The sequence below is a fragment of the Setaria viridis genome, chromosome 8 (genome assembly GCF_005286985.2).
Source record: "Setaria viridis chromosome 8, Setaria_viridis_v4.0, whole genome shotgun sequence".
Taxonomy (NCBI): Eukaryota; Viridiplantae; Streptophyta; class Magnoliopsida; order Poales; family Poaceae; genus Setaria; species Setaria viridis.
In genome coordinates this window covers 16,119,443-16,138,738 of record NC_048270.2, presented here as the reverse complement: position 1 = coordinate 16,138,738, position 19,296 = coordinate 16,119,443, and the positions used below count along the sequence as shown (strand labels likewise).

Genomic DNA, 19,296 nt, shown 5'->3' with positions numbered 1-19,296 from the left:
AGGAAGGGGAAAGCCTAGTGCAGTTGGAGGTTCTAGCCAAGGTCATCGTCCACGCATAAAGCAAGCATCCGCCCCAGGATCTCACTTGGATGAAAACTAGTCAATCAACTTGGATGCCCTTAAGATTGTCATTCTCAGGATGAAGAAGTCCATTCATCAAGAGAGACCTGGTTATAATCTAGTGCACCCTGTGGACTATCAGAAGGGAAGACATGATGTTCGTGCTCTAAGGTATGATGATCCATCCCAATATAAGAAGGAGTTCTGTGGAGATGTTTGTTTTTGGTTGCGCTTCCATGCGGATTGGTATGAGTCTGTCATTCTCTGCAAATCTCATCCTACCACAGAAATGAAGTCTATTGACTGGCCCTACTTTAATGAAGTTGATTTGTTGGTTATTGAGCAAGTGTATGAAGCCTGCAACAACAAACACCTTCTATCTATCATGTAATTCAACCACAATTGGAATGAGGAGGTGGTGGCCCAATTCTATGCCACTCTCTACATTGATAGGGCCACCAAGGTCATGCATTAGACGTCCAAGGGAAGCCACTTTCAATCACCTATGCAGACTTTGTAGGTATTCTTTGTTATGCGGGAGCTGACCTTACTAGGTACAAGATACATGATGAGAATGTCATTGAGGATGGCAAAATGGCTTTCATGTATGATCTTGCTTATGGGACAATTGAGCATGGCACCACTAAGGGCATGATTCCGTATTATAGATTGTTGAATCAGTTGTTTCGTTATAGTCTTTGCCCTAAAGGTGGTGATTCGGACAACATCTCCAATATGTCCAAGAATTTGTTAGTATGGATGCATCCGGATAAGGGAACTTCAGTGTCTTTGACTTCATATGGGAAGAGATTATTATTTGCTCATATTCTTCCAATAAGAGTTGTCACTATGCACCATTCATCTTTGCTATGATTACAGAAGTGACGAACTTGGACATCTTAACGGATAAAGGTCATCCCATCTACAAGCCCAAGAAGGGCCAAATTGAGAGGCTTTTGAAGATAGGGTCTCATGCAATTTTTCTTCCACCTCCAAGTGTTTCTCAAGGACCTTTAGCTTCACAAGGACCTTCACTTGGACCTTCTTCCTCTCATGGACCATCTATGGAGCCATCTTCCTCACGTTGGCCCTCTACTTCTAGAGGCCCCACTCGTGCTCCTAAGAAGAAGGGGATTCTGAGCTTCATCTCCCAAGGCCTTTTTGCTTGCTTCAATGTGCCGTGACACAATGCGGATGAGATATATGCCCACAAGAAGCAAATGGATGAGGAGCTTCTCAAGATTGAGAAAAGGCAAAAGGAACTCATGGCCAAGAATGATATTCCCCACTCACCTCTTAGTGCTCCTATGGATTTCCCTCCTCCACCGGTTTTCTGCAATCCTGGGGAGGAGATAGGGAAGCCCTCTATGTTCTTTGGGGCTACCCAAGGTGGTGATGAGGAGGAGGACTTTGGTGGGTGAGAGGACTCTGAGGAGTAAGATGAAGATATTCCCGAGGCTCACACTCCCGACGATGAAGAAGAAGAAGATGATGGTGATGAGGATAACGATGAGGACGACGAGTGATGGCCCATGGAAGGGCCTCCCCTTTTTGGAGCTTGATGCCAAAGGGGGAGTGAGCTCACCATTGATGGATGGAATTATCTTTATCTTTTGAGTTTTTCTAGTTTTGGCTTGTGGACATAGGAGAACTATGTGTGGTGTGATGCATGGTGTGCCAAGTGAACCTTTTTAAATTTGTAAGACTTATTTGTGACTTGCTAGTGTGGTTCATATCTCTAAATCATTTGTGATGTATCTTGTCATATGCTTGGTGTATTGTTATTTCCACTTTGATGAAGTGTTATATATTGTCATATGCATCACGTTGATATTTATATCACACCTTTGCACCCCACGAATGCAAGGATATAGGGGGAGCTCACTTAATTTGTGCAAGTGGCATTTGAGGCCATCTATCTTTTCATGCACATATTAAGGGGGAGCTCACCTATATAGTTGCATTCAAAATGTTTATCTATCTCATGTGAGCCCTAATTGTGTTGTCATCAATCACCAAAACGGGGGGAGATTGAAAGTGCATTTGGCCCCCTAAGTGGGTTTTGGTGTTGATGACATGCATGGTTAGGGGACTAATAATTTTATCAAGTGATTAACAGGTTTTACTTCTAAAGAAGTGCAAAGGTGTATGAAAGGAATCTCAGGAAACCCCCGACTTCAAAGAAAGAACGATGTTGAGCTCAAAAGAAGACTCGTTTGTAATTTCTAATTTTGAATTTGAGTATTGGAACGTCGTACTATTAAGGGGGACACGGATGGATAGCTCGAAGATTCTAAATTGCTCAATTGAAGATGCTAACACCCATTGAGAGACACAATTCACTCACTTGCACATCCTTTACCACGGTTTTTCTGTGAGTGTCGGAAGTTCTGATGGGGTGTTGGAAGTTCCGACACCAGTCTGAAGTATTCAAAAATTCCCGACTAGGGTCCTCTGTCAATTTATTTTGAAAGTATCGGAAGTTCCAACACTCCATCGGAAGTTCCGATAATTAACCATCAGATGTTTGTTGAAACTCCTAATAGTGGTCCTCTGCCATTTAACTTAATTCCATCGGAAGTTCCAACCCTGTGTCGGAAGTTCCGATAGGTACATAAATGTACTGTAACGGCTAGTTTTGGAGGCTCGGGTATAAATATCCCCTCAGCCCCCCCATTCATTGCTGCTGACCTACCCGAGCAAGAAAACCTCTTTGAGCACTAAATACTCCCTCCCCTTTCCCCTTTGAGCTAAATCTTTGAGACTTTGAGCTAGGGTTTGGGTGAGAGCAAGATTGAGAGTGTGAGACTTGAGGTTTTGAGTGTGAGGTTCCACTTGTTCATCTCAAGAGCACTCCAAGCATCCTCGACTTCGATTCATGTTTGTTACTCTTGAAGCTTTCTTCTAGATAGATAGGCTCACCCGTTTGAGCGCCCTCTTTGTGTGGTGCGGCCGGGAACGTTTGTATTACCCATCCTTCATGGATTTATAGTAAGTGACTCAATCCTCCTTTGTTGTTGATTGAGGGAGATAAAGGGTTAGTGAGGACCCGGCTCTTTGTGAGCTCCTCAACGGAGATGTAGCTCCCTTTGTGGAAGTGAACTTCGGTAAACAAATCCTTGTCTCTTGTGCTTGTTGTGTTCTTTGATTTCTTTTTGACTTAGAAGCTTGTTTTGGGCTGATCTATAAATTTGTGTAGTTCCTTGCTTATCTATCACTTGCAGTAGTCCCTACACTTCATTTACAATCTTTTGTTTCAAATAGAATTGGCAGATTCAGGTTGCATTTTGAATTTCGTTCAGCTCACTCTATTTTGTCGGAAGTTCTGATCCTATACCGGAAGTTCCGATCCATCGAAAGTTCCGACATAGCGTTGGAAGTTCTGACATATCTAATACTACTGCGAAGTTTTTTTAGGAAAAATTTGAAGTGAGGCTATTCACCCCCCCTCTAGGAATCACAAGATCCTTTCAATATCGTGTGTTGGCTAGCTGTAGGGGAGGGTCGGCATGTCGTTGAGCATCGGATGCTGTCGGGTTGGTCATAGCTTGTGCTTGCTGGGTGGCGAAGAACTCAATCAGCACCTGCTTGGTGATTGCTCTCCGCTTCTTCTCAAGGTCTTTCTTATAACGGTCCCGCTTCCTGTAGCTTGCTTGGTCATTCTGGAATACATCACCCCAGGGCAATGTTGATGACATCCCTTGAACATGTCCAGAGTGCTCCACGGTTCCGATTGCGGCGGTTAGCTGATCTCTCTTCCTATCTGGTTTGAAAAGACCCTTCTTTTGCAACTCGACGTGCTGTTCCAACCTTTCATAAATTTCCATTGTTGTTTGATGTTTGAATGTAACCTTGCCCTCGGGTGTGAATACCGGAATTTGAGCTAGCACCCAATTCCTGCTGCGCTCATCCAAGCCTTCATACAAATCTGGTAAACCAGCTATCCTCCATTCTTCTTCCTCTCTCCTCCATTTAATGATCCTGGCCACGTACCCTCCCACACCCAAGTGATGGGGGTTCTCGGCGGCTTTCATAGCCTTCCTGGTATTTTCTTCGCTCAGGGCTTTTGCTTCCGGCGTGTTCTTCTGTTGTACGAACTCTTCCCACATATTTGGAGGAATCCTACCAAAGTCGTCCTTGGCATTCTTGCCTTTCTTTACATATTCTGTATTAAGAATATACCTCCAATTCCTGAAACATCTCCCAAGAAGGCCCTCAGCAAATTTTCTTGAGGAATCCTCTTGACCTTCAGGAAAAGTGAACTTTTCTTTCAATGTGGCCCACAAAACATCCTTCGTAGTGGTAGACACGTTCTTCCAGTTACTAGTCATGATCCAGGTCTGCAATTTGTCCCTCACAATAGCTCCACATATGTTTCGAAACCTAGCAGCCATCCCCTCAAGTAATATGGGCTCACCGTTGGAGCCAAGCATTTCTATGACGAGAGTATCTTTCTCAGGGATCTGGTTTCGGCTTCTTTTCCCACATTGCTTTTTCGGAGCACTATTGGAAGGAGTTGTAGCCGAAGGTTGTGGTGCAGAGGCAGCTACCTCACCTTCCTGCAGAGTTGATGTTCTACGACGTCGCGATGGCAAATGAACCGGGGATTGCTCATCATTCTATAGAGAAAACAATGGTTGGAGTTTATCATCTTCCTGTGAACAACAAACACATCACTAGCAAGTATATGATTGTGCATGCAGGTACCTGATGATCCACGGTTGGATCGTATTCAGGGTCATCTTCATCTAGATGCCTACGAGTCTTAGGTGGGCTTGGTTCTTACTCAGGTAGAGTAGAATACGATCCAAATGAGCCATCGGAATCAGAATCCTCCTCGGCGGATTCATTCGCTCTTAATATGCAAAATTGTATACTTGCAATTAAAAATTATTCATGAATTTATACAGTCATGAATTAAAAATTGCACGAAAATTATATTTAGGCTCTTATGTTCCATTCTAGCTCATTTACTAGAGATGAAAAATTCAATTGTCTTATTGGGACAATTCAAACTTATATCTTCAAATTACCAAAGAATAATGTACATACTTTTGTATGTAGGCCGGCAAGCGCCAGTAGGGAATAACTGCCAAACTCCAATAAAAATTTTAGGAAATGGTACAATTTATTTACACAAGTAAAATAATGGCATACATATCATAATATGTGATCTCTACAACTCTTGTCAAGAGTCCCCTCATCCAAAAGCCGTGATTCCCTTTAACATTTCCATTAATTATTCTAGAATGATGGCATATTAAAACTTTCAAATGGAATTCCATTTTCTCCTGTGTTTCTTGTGGTCCTAGTCCTACTGATCATACTCCTCATCAGCCATCAAACCTTCAATTAACATCATAAGCAAGGATCCACACACATGGCATAGTATATATATGCAGCATTGGTTGATCCACACTGATGCAACCCCAACTTTTCCAGCTCGTTTCGAGCTAACGCAAAATATCTTCGAGGATAAAGTTCAAATTTTTATCTTTAAGTTTAAATCATTTCAAATTTTAAACTCATCGAGGCTTAGTGTCTGCCGGCGATGGTGCGGGCTCGAGGAGAGCTAGCGGCAGCGGCGACGCGGAGGCCTCGGGGAGGGCTGGCAACGGTGCGGAGGCCTCAGGGACGTTTGGCACGCCAGCGGTCGAGGAGGAGGCGTGGCTCGAGGAGGAGCAGCGGCACGGCATGACGTCGCGCACGGGGAGGAGGGATGCACGGCGGAGGAGCGGTGGCCGGGGGAGGAGAGGTGGGTGTGAGCGTTGGCGGCATTCCGGGAGGGCAGCAGCGTCGGGGAGGAGCAGCGGCCATGGGTGGTCCGGTGGGTGTCGGGGAGGCGTCGGGGAGGCATCGGCATCGAGGCGGAGGCGCCGGAAGAGGCGAGGCAGCGACGCTCGGTAGGCGAAGTGGCAGTGCTTGAGCGGGGGGCGCTGCGGGCGGCGGCGCTCCGGTGATCGGCGGAGGCGGTTCCGCGGGAAAATTTGGCAGCCTGACGGCATCGTTTGGATTTCACGCCAGGACTTAGAAGATTTCGAGTCCCGCGCAGAGTTATATGGATGGGCATAGCGCTGGCAGGCGCTAATGCGGCTCGCCAGCATAGAGCCTCAGCGTTGGCAGGTCGCCTTAGTGCCCGCCAGTGCAATGCTTTCAAAAAAGTTCAAAAGGATTTAAATACTTGCCAAATGATTTCAAAATTATTTCAAAATTTTACACATGGACATAAATATTATTTAGTCAATTTAAAAAATATTATTTCATAGATAACACAAATGAGAATGAGTAGTTAGTTCACTTGTCATTATAGGTTGAAACACCTCATGAGTTATAGGTTGTTTCAACCCATCGTGACAAGTGAACTAACTAGTCATTATAATTTATGTTATGTATAAAAAAATATTTTTGAAATTCACTAAATAATCTTTATGTTCATGTGTAAAAGTTTGAAACAATTTCAAAATTATTTGTCAAGTATTTAAATAATTTTGAATTTTTTTGATCTTCACGGTCGTAATCATCTGTTTGATCACCATTTTGATCTCCATGGTCGTAAGCGGTCATTATTGTTTGCATCATCACCACACACTTCATCACAGCCAGTATTGATGTATGTGTTGTTGAAAGTATCTCCTGCCTCTCCATGGTGGGACCAAATTGTGTACCCATCCACAAAACCTCACTTTATCAAATGCCTCTTGATAACATTAGTATCCTCCCATACAATTTTGTTGCTACAGTCAAAACATGGACAATGTATTTGCTTTATCTTGCAAATGCTAGCGTGCTTCTTCGTAGCCACCACAAACTTCGCTACCTCTGATATGAAAGTAGGCGAATGTCTCTGTATGCCATACATCCATGCTCTTTGATCCATCTTTAACAACCTATGATAAGATTTCTATGTTATATTAACTAAATTCAATTATGGATGTTCTAATAAGTAGCAAGAAATTTAATAAAAAACAATTCTATATGTCAAGGAATCATAAAAAGATTCTGAGGCTGCTTCGTTGCCAGCCTTCTATAGCCATGCCAGCTGAGGCACCTGCAGCGTCAAAAAATGGCGCCACACTTGTGGCGAAAATTTGCACTGCAATGACCTATGGTAGCAGCAGCTTTTGTACAAACCAAACTCCTGCCCTGCTTTTATGGCAAGGCAACTTTTAGTGCGGCGAAACGTGGCAAGCAACCAAACATCCTCTCTACACATATATGGTGGCACTCATCAAACCTGAATTTCTTAACAAACTACCATTACAAGAAAATAAGTCTATAAAAATTTACGATTGTTTGATATATTTAAAGAATACTAAAAGAGGGTTAAAACAAATACTGTCCTACATTCATGGTTATTCATTCGGAGGCAGTTTATTATGTCTTGGGCTCAATTATTTCTAGAGACAAAATTCTTTTTTGAAAATATTGTTGTAGAACCAACTGATGTAATGATGAAATTGTCACAATTTTCTGACATATATTCGCAGGTATCTAGTAGTCAAGTACTCACTTTAACAGGGACAGAGGGTTAATTTCATTGAGGGCGCATTTGTTTCGTCGGAATTGAATCTCATTCTAGCAATTAGATTCAATAGGAATTAAATTACATAAAATCAGATTCATTTCAATTTTCTTGTTTGGATGTACAAAGAAATTAATTCCTAGAATTAGATTCCAAATATTGTTTGGTTGATTATAAATTCAAACGGAACAACATGCTACCAGCATACAATTCAAACATCACCTCTGATTACTTGCAACATGTGAAAGGATATACTTCTGATCGATTACTTGAAACATCACCTCTGATTACTTGCAATCAAACATCACAAGTAATCAAACATATCTGGCGAATCGCTCAAGATTTATCGCGCAATCAAACATATCTGACGCAAACCAAACTCTCCTCTCTTTTTCAAACTTACCACTGGTCCAGCACCCAGTTACACACCATGAACGAAGCTGCGCATGTCAGAGGAGATTATAATTATGACAAGTTAAAGCCACATATTATTACAAGGCAATGCAAGTTCAATAGATATTATCCATCACTTGATATAGATGAACTAGTTTCTTCACTTCTTGAGTTGTTTCAGTAGCCACCTCTTCCTCATCTTCTCCGAAAGCGCCAACAAAGACTCATACTTGCGTGCATCACCGGTCAGGATATCAGATAGGTCCAACAAAGTGTCTTCATCCAATCCTTGTACCTCATTCAGTGTGTTTAGAATTTCTTTTGATGTTGGGCCTTTAGGGGCTTCCTCCTTGAGTGCTTCAGCGAACTTGTCCATTTTTTCAGCCATCATAGAGGTAAAAGACTCACCTGACCGTTGCCTCTTTAAACTTCCTGAAGTTGCCGATGATGTGGGCTCTTTGTTACTAAGATCTTCCTTACTCATGTTTTGTAAGCTCTCAGCTGTAGTCCTTGCCGCTTCACCGGTAGCATGGTCTTTGCCAAACACCAAGCTAATTGAGTCCCAGTACAAGACAGTCTTGTGCCTATACCCAGAAACTTCTTTGTTTTTCTAAAAAAAAAATGGTTAACACATGTATATACATCCTGCAGATGTGCTATTAGTATCAATAAGCTACTTTTAGTCGACATAGCCAGCTAGTTATCCAGGCACCAGGAAGGTAACAAAAGTGCATGCATGTACAGAAATCAGAAATCAAATGAAATTCATCACTCCAAATTTACTACAAGCAGATGGATAGTGTCCAAGTTTTCAAGAAGCTACTCAATATTAAAAAGTGACTGCGCATCTGATTGGAAAGAAGGAGCTAGTCAGCAGCAGCTAGCAAGAACAGACATCATAAACTAAAATCAAAACAACAAGCGAAGCAAATTACAGAAGAGCTTATACTGAATGCAAGTTCTGGACCAAACTATCTTTTCTGGCAAGACACATTTATTACAGAGAAATGTTTGTTACCAGTGGGACAATTTTGATATGCAACCCTTTCTGTGATGTATATATTGTAAGTTCATGTTATAGTGGAATCATGGAAACAAGCATCCTACCTAGATCATCTAATCAAGCTAATGCCTCCAAGTTCAGGAAATTGCTCCCTGACCTCACTTAGGAGAGCAAAGAGCTTTTGTCAATAGGTACTGGATGTGACTACGCATCTTATCTGACTGGAGCAACTTCTCAGTAATACTTCAACATATTGATATTCAAATAACATGTGACAGGCACCTTAAAAAGTCTACCCTGTTCTGAACTTAACACAAATTTAAGTAAATCAGTGGTTTTTGAAACTTACTGCCACACATTCTTCCCATACAGAATCACTATCATCAGATATTTTATTTTTGTTCCAATCCCAACCAAATCCACTTGATTCCAGCATACCATTGATGATAGTGTAGTGTTTGTCAAAGCTCTTGTTCCTCACCATGATGTTGTCTTTTGAGATATCCACATTACACATTTCTCGGACATTCTTGATAGCAGCTATATAGACATGAGACTTCCACCCATTCTGGCATCTATCACCCTTGTTATAGTACTCCATAAATGTGTCAAGAAGAGCCTTGTCCATGTCATCATTCCAAGAAATGTAACCCCTGCCCGAGCTTGACTTCTTGCCCTTCTCCATATCCTACAAGAAAAAAGTTCACAAAAGGTTATTAGTAAAATATTAAGGAGAAAAACCAAATATCATAAGTTTGAGCATGCATTGATGATAGAATTTATCATACATTGACCACGTCTTGCTTGGTAATCAGCAAACATTTGGTTAACTTTGGTATCCCTAAAATTGCTCCATTCATTTAATTATTGAACATTGGTAATCATACCCACTTCACTTTGAACTTCATGAAGTTCAAAAGATATTACTTGATCAACTTGGTGTATAAGTAAATCATCCATATCTCTCTGTCTATCAATTACAAAGTTGTGCAATATGCAGCAAGCATTAATGATCCTAATCTGCAAGAATTTAGTAGAAATGAGTTACATGCTAGCTAAGGTCATTCAGAGGTGAATTTCAAGCTAGGTTACTAACTACAGAATACCTGATTTTGTAAGTCAAAATATGAGTTACTTCTTAGTATAGCCCACCTCATCTTCAATAGCCCAAATGTTCTCTCTATCACATTTCTAGCAGTTGAATGGCGCAAATTGAATAGTTCTTTGGCAGCGGATGGGTTATGCCCTTGAGCAGCCCACCCATTCAAGTGGTAGCGAGTGGATCGATATGGAGCAAGAAAGCCCGGTCCATTGGTGTATCCGGCATCTACTAGATAGTATTTCCCACTTAGAAAAACAAATGCATCGTCCCGAGACATTGCATCACGTAGCACACGTGAATCTGAAGCTGATCCTTCCCATCCCGCTAAGACATAAACAAATTTCATGTGACGATCACAAACCCTCAAAACATTGGTGGTAATATGTTGCTTCCTATTCCTATACCTCCCTTGGTCAGCCAAAGGCACAAAAACATCAATGTGTGTACCATCTAATGCTCCAAGGCAATCTTCAAATCACTTCCATTTGGAATCCTCAGGTTGTACAGCTGATGGATCAGGAAGCTTGATAAATTCATGGCATAATGATAGAATACCTCTCAGCACCTCATTGAAGTGACGGTAGATTGGCTCAAGTGACCATCCATATGAGCTACGAATCATCCTCATCTTAGTGCCATGACCCACTACAAGCAAAAAGACTGCTACCTTTTCTTCTACCGACACATTCTTGTGATCACACATACCACATCTCTCACGTAAGATGGCACATAGGTCATAAAATGATCTCTTAGTTAGGCGCAAACTATCATAGCAATAGACATTTGATCCTTGGTACAGATTTCTTAGCATTTGTTTGCGTGTAGCTATATCTCTCTCAGCCACTTCATCCGGATCAACGATATGTCTAGGTCTCTTACATTGATACCAGTGCAGAATCATGCTCATGACAGTAGAAACAAATAAAGCAACCACTCTTTTTCTCTTCTTCCTACGCATCTCTCTCATTTGCTCCATGCTTGTATTAACCAAGTCTATATTTTTGTCAGGCATCTAAAGCACATATGCAAAAAGGAATGTTTTAATTTATCATCAAAATGCTACACTATTTCACGAAACTAAGCAGAAACATAGATAGCTTGCAAAATGCTACAGAACGAGTGTACAGCTACAGAACATTTTGGATAATCAGTTAACAAAAATGATACAGGCAAATAGTCAGTAAAAATGATACAGGCAAATAATCAGTTAACATTTTGGATAATCAGTAACTTCATGTGTTACAGTTTAATCAGTTAACAAAAATAATACAGGCAAATAGTCTGAACTCTGGAGTACCCCAATGCCTAACCTAATTTCACTCTAGGAGATGCTCCAGGTTTGCACTAAAATGGCTAACTTTCTAGTAGCTTACATAATAATCCTGCAGCCACTATGAAACTAAGCATCCATGATGGAAGGTGTCATATATTCCTACAAAACATTGGGGATAGGCACCAGGTATACAAAATAGTTTTTATTCAATGTCATCAGCTTGTCACTGCCTGATTACAAAGCATATCACACAACCTTCAGAATTTTGCATCTACAACATTTGGCACCATATCGACAGATTAACCATCTTGGAGCTAGCTGTCCTTGGACAACATAAGTGAACAATCAGTTTGCTAAAAGTGAAGGAGCCGACTAGCTCTGAGCATTTCCGGCTGTTTTCAGTTTGCTAGCTTGAATGATGAGCGATGATTACACACAATACTCTTATATAAGCAAGATATTTCTGGTTCGTCTACTGTCTAATGTGTGTCAGTATACTCTTAAATAAGCAAAACATTATATTGTGGTCACAATAGGCTGATCAATCAAGATGATTTCTTCAAAAATAGCAAATCCATGATTATCCCAACATTTCAGGTGAAATGCTACAAAATAGCTGAGATATGCTACAAATTAGGCTTCCAGAAGACTAAGAGCTACATATTGTACATAATTACCAGATCAAGACCCTAAGAACGAAGTGCAACAACCAGATCAAGACACAAATAGTAAGAACAAAGTGCAATCAGGGAGGAGAAGAGACGTTGCACGAACCCTAGTGGGTGCCTGAGGTAGATGGGGGCGCCTGAGGAGGGGCGGTGGAGGAGGTAGACGTCACCTTCTTCGTGGAGGAGGCGGCGGAGGAGGAGGACGAGTCTTCGCGGCGGATGGGGCGGCGGAGGAGAGGCTAGCGGAGAGGGTGCCGGAGGAGGAGGCGGCAGCGCGGGAGGCGGCGGCGCGGATTCGGGGGTGGCGGAGGAGGGGCTGGCGGAGGGGGTGCCGGAAGAGGAGGAGGAGGCGGTGCGGGAGGTGGCAGCGCGGAGTCGGGGGCGGCAGCACGGGGGTGAGGAGTCGGGAAGCGTCGGGGGGAGGCGAGTTGGGGCGAGGAGTCAGGAGGAGTCGGGGGGAATCGTTTTCCTGATATTTTGCTCCGAATGTAGGGAAGGAAAGGTGGAATCACCAGAAATCATTGTTTCCAATTCTGGGGGGAGCCAAACATGGTGATCTTGAAAACTAATTCCAATTCCAGCAGTTTACAACGAAACAAACAGGCCCTGACTTTATTTTCTTCACAGTGATTGTTGTCACATGAAGACGTCGACTTATCACCTTTGGGAAGTTGATTCAGGTTCACAGCAGCCCTTCATTACTCGTACGTCTGCGTTGGTTGCAACTAACTTTGCCCTTTATTACTTTCCATGCCAAATACGAGCGCGACAAAATATAATGTAGCACAGTCATTTTCCCTTGCTCAGTCGTAAGCCTTCAGTCACAATCACACCATGTCCCACATCGTGTTCCACGAGATGACAAGATAGGTCAGTCGTAACCAGTCAAATAGTAGCTAATCCGCGCACACTATATAAATCCCTGCAAGGATTGGTGCTCGACCTATCTAAGAAAACCACACAAAAAGTAACTTCGAAGATTGTTGCGCAGAGAGCAATGACGGCTCAAACTGTAGTCCCCACTGACGCGGAGCTGTTGCAGGCGCAGGCCGACTTGTGGCGCCACAGCCTCTACTACCTGACACCAATGGCACTGAGGTGTGCAGTCGAGCTTGGCATCCCCACGGCAATCCACCGCCTTGGTGGGGCTGCCTCACCCACTGGCCTTATCACTGCACTGTCTCTCCCCTCTGCTAAGCTACCGTTCCTTCGCCGCTTGATGCGGCTCTTGGCTGCGTCGGGCGCATTCACTGTGGACAAGAGCACGGAGGAGGGGGTATACTGCATCAACCCCGTGTCCTACCTCTTGGTGGATGGCATCCCTGACGAGGTACACATCAACCATACGTCTTTCGTGCTCACGACCACCTCAACACGTTACATCGATGCGGCAATGGGGCTGGCTGACTGGTTCAAGAAGGACGTAGTGACACCACCATTCGAGGAGCTGCATGGGGCAACTTTGTTCCATGAGAGTATGGAGAGTCTTGACGCAGATTACCACAAGATGGCAAATGAAGCTTTGGAAGCCCACGACAACTTTGGGGTTCCAATTGCAATGCGGGAGTTCCGTGACATATTTAAGGGGATTCAGTCAACGACTTGCTGCTGGGGTGCCTCTGGTGATGACACATTTGCCAGGGCCCTTGTCAAGGCTTTCCCACATATTAAGTGCACGGTGCTGGCCAATCCCAAGACGATTAGCTCCAAACCGGGTGATGGTGCGATAAACTATGTTCAAGATGACATGTTCAATTTCATCCCACCTGCTCAAACTGTGGTGCTAAAGGTAACAATTTTTAGATTGCGTTATTTATACTGTTGCTAATAAAAATTTCATGAACCAAAATTAAACCATGTAATATAGAAAATTAAAATGCGAATCACTGCCATTTTAATTTCACATCTAAATGACAACCCTGATATTTTCTCATCTTGATATCTATGACTTGCAATCTCGCTTAAAAATATAGAACGTTCACTCACTCAGTAACAGATCGTTGCATATAACTATGTTACAATGTGTGCATGATAGCTTATGCTGCACCACTGGACTGACGAGGATTGCGTGAAGATCCTCGCTCAATGCCGTAAGGCGATTCCTTCACGAAAGGATGGTGGAAAAGTTATTATTGGCGATATTGTGATTGACTACTCTGCGGGGCCATTGTTGGAGGCCCAGCTCTTAATGGACGTTGCCATGATGACAATGACTAAAGGACGTCAACGGGACGAAAAAGAATGGCGTGAGATTTTCATGAAAGCAGGGTTCAGTGACTATAAGCTTCTAAAGAAATTTGGAGCTCGTGGTGTCTTTGAGGTCTATCCATAGCAGGATTGCACCGGAACATGGCATGATGATGTGTACTAGCTAAATAAATGTCATGCCTTAGATGTGTACTCATGCATGCTTATCCTTATAACTTTCATTTGAATAAGTACCGGTGCATGTGATGAAAATGGCAAATAAACATCCTCCAACCAGATGGCGTTGGATAGTATATATGTACGTACATTGATATTTTATTTTAATGTTAATTATCATAATATATGGTGTATTTATATATGTCGCATGCAATATATATTTTTTATAACTAATTCTGGGCCATGATGGAAATGCTACTGTTCTCTTCCATCTCATGTTTTAGCCTCTCTGTCAAACATGCTGCTATCTTAGTTAGACAAATATAAGCCTTCAGTTGTTACTAGCGTAGTCGAAATACTTGTACCAGCAAAGAATTGATGATTAGATATCCTTTATGTTTGTAACGACACATCAAAAGTTAATACTAAATCGAATTGGGTGAAGGGTGACCAAAGCATGGGGAAGATGTTGTCTCGTCATTGAACCATCGAGCTATATATATCTCTCTCTAAAGAGTAAACATTACTGCGAAAGACCTTATCCGTGTCAGTCCAAAGCGCATCGGTACCTATGAGGGCGATCCACACACATGTAGATAGCCAACATGATATACACTATGCAGCTATTCCTCGTAGTATTTCCTCAAGATTTATCGATAAATCTATGATACTTATAATGCAAGAACTAGTTCAATTAGCATTGTCAGTATGAATCTTTGTTTATGAGTAGATTAGATGTAATCAACATATATAGATAGATAACAGATATAAGCAAGAGGTAACCAATCTAGAGCAACCTAGATAATGCATAAGTTGTAATTTTGAGCAAGATAGCAAAGCAAAACAGATGCAATTCTCAATCAAAAGCCTCTTTAAATCTACACCTCCGGTCTGGCTCCCGAAAACCCCACCTGTAGGTCCTGTCACGATCCCCCCATTAGTGTAGCAAGTTTAAGAGAACGAACATAAGAACATTAGTGTCATAACCCAAATCTAATCACCACGACCACATAAATATCCTATGCAATCTATCATCGATCATAGAACAAAAACAAGCAAACCTGATAAAGCATTAAACCATAGAGGGAGGCACTTATATTGCTAAGAACTGGAACATATCCATTACTTCACCATGAATGATTGTACATCACCAGATCTCAACCGGGATCCTACCTTGATCAGTTGATCCTAGCTCCAGAACTCCGACATGGATCTTCCTCGCAAGGTTCCCACATCGGCTAAAGCTTAGTTACGTTAAACACTAGACAACTGCATGGCACTGGGCTCACCGAAGTGCTATCCCTCAAGCTCCTTCTGCTTCTTTGCTACTTACCGTCGAATACGTCGAATTAATCTCCATGGTTGATGTAGAATCGTGGTATTTATAGTCTAGAGGACACATGGCCTAAATGGGAAGTCGAGGGGTAAGGGAATGGCCCAAGTCGATCGGCCTAGGTGGGTCCAGGCCGATTGGCCTGGATCTTCCTTTTGGCCTCTCGCGCCTCCCTTCGCTCCCAAGACATCTCTGGTGTACCGGAGTCTTCTTCTCACTTGCATGTGGGCCTGGCACGATGATAACCTTGGGATAAGAATGGTTTTTGATAACCTTCCAAATCTCCGCTCGATTCACTTTGATCCTAAAATCAACTTGCCATATCTTCAGAGACTTAGCCCTTAAGTCATCCTGGATGATTGGTCGCCAAGAATGAACACGAATGGGCCCTGAGGACCCTAGGCCGATAGGCCTGGGCTCCATCCTAGGCTCTTTCCGGGCATGTTGGCCTTCTTCTTTCTTTGAGTTGTCCCTTGTTCAGGGCTTTGTCCAATTATCTTGCATTATAGGCCAATTTCATGCGAAAACAGAACGTCCTCCAAAATACAATGCATATACGAAAACGGCTCCATTACTAGGTATGGTTAGTAGTTTAGGTATTAAATTCATGTCATTATTGAATATAAACAGGGGTAAAAAGGTGTAATTAATGAGCGCCAACATAAAGGCACCTAAAAATGTCTTTTGATTCAAAGAGACACTGTTTGTTGTGGCATCTCTATAATATATTGGAAAATGACCCTATGACTCTACAGGGACAACATAAAATGTCTCCAATACATAAAAATAGTGTTTCTACATGTGAAGTTGTTTTGTAGTGGCCCAGCCATGCCTGTAGGAGTGGAACAGCTATATATGTTGTCCATCCTCAGTCGCTAGTCTACGCCTAGAAGTACCCTCAACCATCAGCGCTAACACAATCGCTAGAATAAACCAAGGTGTAGTCATAGCCCTTAGACCATGGATTGTAAGATATTGCTTGATGTAATGCTATCAAATTGTAAGGCTTATAGCCTTATGAACCTTTGTAAGACACTTTATTCTCTTATCAATAAAAGTATTTTTTATACCATTTTGTGTGGCCATTTTACGTGTATTTGGCATATTCATGGCATACACAATGTACTAGACTCTCAGAATCAGGGTTCGACATATGATGCATTTTACGTCTCTTGAAAAATGTACCAAAGCTATTATTACGATGCTGTTATATAGAAGTGGCACCTCAATCAGGTACAACAATTTGGTAGTACCCGTGTTATGATTGCTGATATATATCAAGGAACCGTAAAATTGTTCTATGCCTTAATGAATATATGGTCGCACTCATCAAATCCAGATTTCTTAGCAAACTACCTTGGAAAGAAAATCAGTCTAAAAATATTGTATATGATTGTTTTATATATTTAATAAAGCATCCAGAAGGAGGGCTAAAACAAATACTGTCCTAAATTCATGGTTATTCCTTCGAAGGGAGTTTATTAGGTCTCAGCCTAATTATTTCTAGCACCCAAAATTCTTTCTTGAAAAGATTGCTGTAGAACCAACTGTTGTAATGACGTAGTTGTTACAATTTTATGACATCTATACGCAAGTAACTAGTAGATCTCATAGGAAGGGGGTGTTGACCCTGTTAAACTTTAGCACCTGTCACATTGGATGTTTGGATACGTATTGAATATAGTTTAATTATAAAACTAATTGCACAGATGGAGTCTAATTCGCAAGACGAATCTATTAAGCCTAATTAGTCCATGATTTGATAATGTGGTGCTACATTAACCATTTGCTAATGATGGATTAATTAGCCTTAATAGATTCCTCTCGTGAATTAGACTCCATCTGTGTAATTAGTTTTGTAATTAGTTCATATTTAGTCCTCCTAATTAGTATCAAATATCTAATGTGATCCTGCTAAAGTTTAGCACCTTGTATCAAACACCCCTAAGTTTATGAGTCACGAAGGGTTGTTTTCATCGAGTATATTTTCAGTGATTATTGTCGCATCAAGACGTCCACTCATCATTGCCTTTGGGAAGTTGATTCATGTTCGCAGCAGCACTTCATTACTCGTACGTGTGCGTTGGATGCAACAGTATCCTTTATTACATTCCACGCCAAACACAACCACGACACAATATAATATAGCAGTCATTTTTCCCTCGCTGAGTCGTATCCCATCTGTCACGCTCACTGTGAGGCGGAGCTAGGATTGCGTGGCTTGGGACACGATATGACAAACTTAGATATGATCAGAAGACGAGCTCATATTGTTTTTAATTATTTTGAGAATAGAGTATATTATTATAATTAGGAACAAGATCATGAAGTACTTAAAGAAAGATATGGAGGTGGAGAGAACCAGCAAGGGATGTCCAAGCAAGTTGGAGGCCCATACTATATCAAGTTCAAGTCCACCTCGGAGTCCAAGAGCAGTCCATCTTAGAATTGACGCCAGATCACGTACAGAGTATGTTTTGGATATCCTATACATGCATGGAAAGCTGAGAAAATACACTTTCCAATGGCGCCGGTTTAATGTCAAAATTAATTCTGAGTCAATGAGAATCATCGAAACAAGTGGACGTATAGAATCTGCTAGGGTGCTACATCACCTTATGTCGGGCCTTAGGCCTTGTAAGTTTGCTTGGGACTTAGGCCAAGTTGTTATGCGTCCCAACCATGAGGAGAATGCCCCAAGGGTGCCCTAGGTCGTCCTCCCCCTTGGCCTCCACCTCTTCAATGTATAAAACTCAGTAGCCGTCATACTAGACACTCGGGTTTTGTTTAGATTTAATCTGTCATTGACAGTCACCATTCATTGGTTTGTGAGACCCCAACTTCATATGCTTAATCATGGTTTTCTGCAATTAATTTGCGTTCTTCCTTGCCCTTGCTTGTGTTCTCGATTTGCATACAAGGGATAGCCTTCGTGGCGAGGTCAACCGGGTTGTGCACGGTTGATAACCAGAGAAGTGGTGCTTCGATTGCGGGGTTCGGATTTTACTGATTAGAAGCCGAATCGAGTGTGTTGTTCTCCATCATATCGAGAGTTACCCTCACCTGACGGAAGATCGGACACCCTAATTCCTATCAAGTGGTAATCAGAGACTCATGTATCCCGTCATGCTTACCCTAGGTTTAGTTACATTTGCCATCGTCCTAAAACTCCAGAAAATTACCCTACAAAAATATATGTTCATCATCGTTTCCGCTGTCCTATAACCCTTTTGTGCCCAACAATTTTTCTTTTCAGATTGTTTTTCTGAATTTTAATCCCTCGCCATGTCGTCATGTTCGTTGGTTTAATCGAGTCAAAGTTTAGTTTGGGTCATTATTGATGTGTTAGCTGGTCGCGCATAGATTTGTTTTGCAATCTTCAATTGTTTGGTGCTACGTGCTTGCTGCACAAGTTGTGAAAATTGGTATCGAAACTGGCGCTAGCATTACCAGTTTGATTTTCTTGAGATCCAATATCACCGAGCAACTCCTTGTACATTGGTTTCGAGTTGTCGTCTTTTTGCAACTCTAGCATAAACTTTTTGCTGTGTACTCGGGACGCACCAGGAATAAGAAGC

The 19,296-nt window shown here is 42.0% G+C and overlaps 2 protein-coding genes across 2 annotated transcripts; one reads left to right on the top strand and one right to left on the bottom strand.

Moving 5' to 3' along the window:
- Positions 1–8,135: 8,135 nt before the first annotated feature.
- On the bottom strand, positions 8,136–9,663 carry LOC117866437 (uncharacterized). Its single transcript, XM_034750644.2, has 2 exons — positions 9,328–9,663; positions 8,136–8,585 (listed from the first exon to the last, which is right to left on the bottom strand). The coding sequence occupies exons 1-2, from the start codon at positions 9,661–9,663 to the stop codon at positions 8,136–8,138; spliced, it is 786 nt and encodes a 261-aa protein (XP_034606535.1).
- A 3,297-nt stretch (positions 9,664–12,960) lies between these two features.
- Positions 12,961–14,619, top strand: LOC117866436 (flavonoid O-methyltransferase-like protein Os11g0303600). Its single transcript, XM_034750643.2, has 2 exons — positions 12,961–13,810; positions 14,057–14,619. Exons 1-2 carry the CDS (start codon positions 13,019–13,021, stop codon positions 14,351–14,353), a joined length of 1,089 nt encoding a protein of 362 aa, XP_034606534.1. The 5' UTR covers positions 12,961–13,018; the 3' UTR covers positions 14,354–14,619.
- The last annotated feature ends 4,677 nt before the right edge of the window (positions 14,620–19,296 follow it).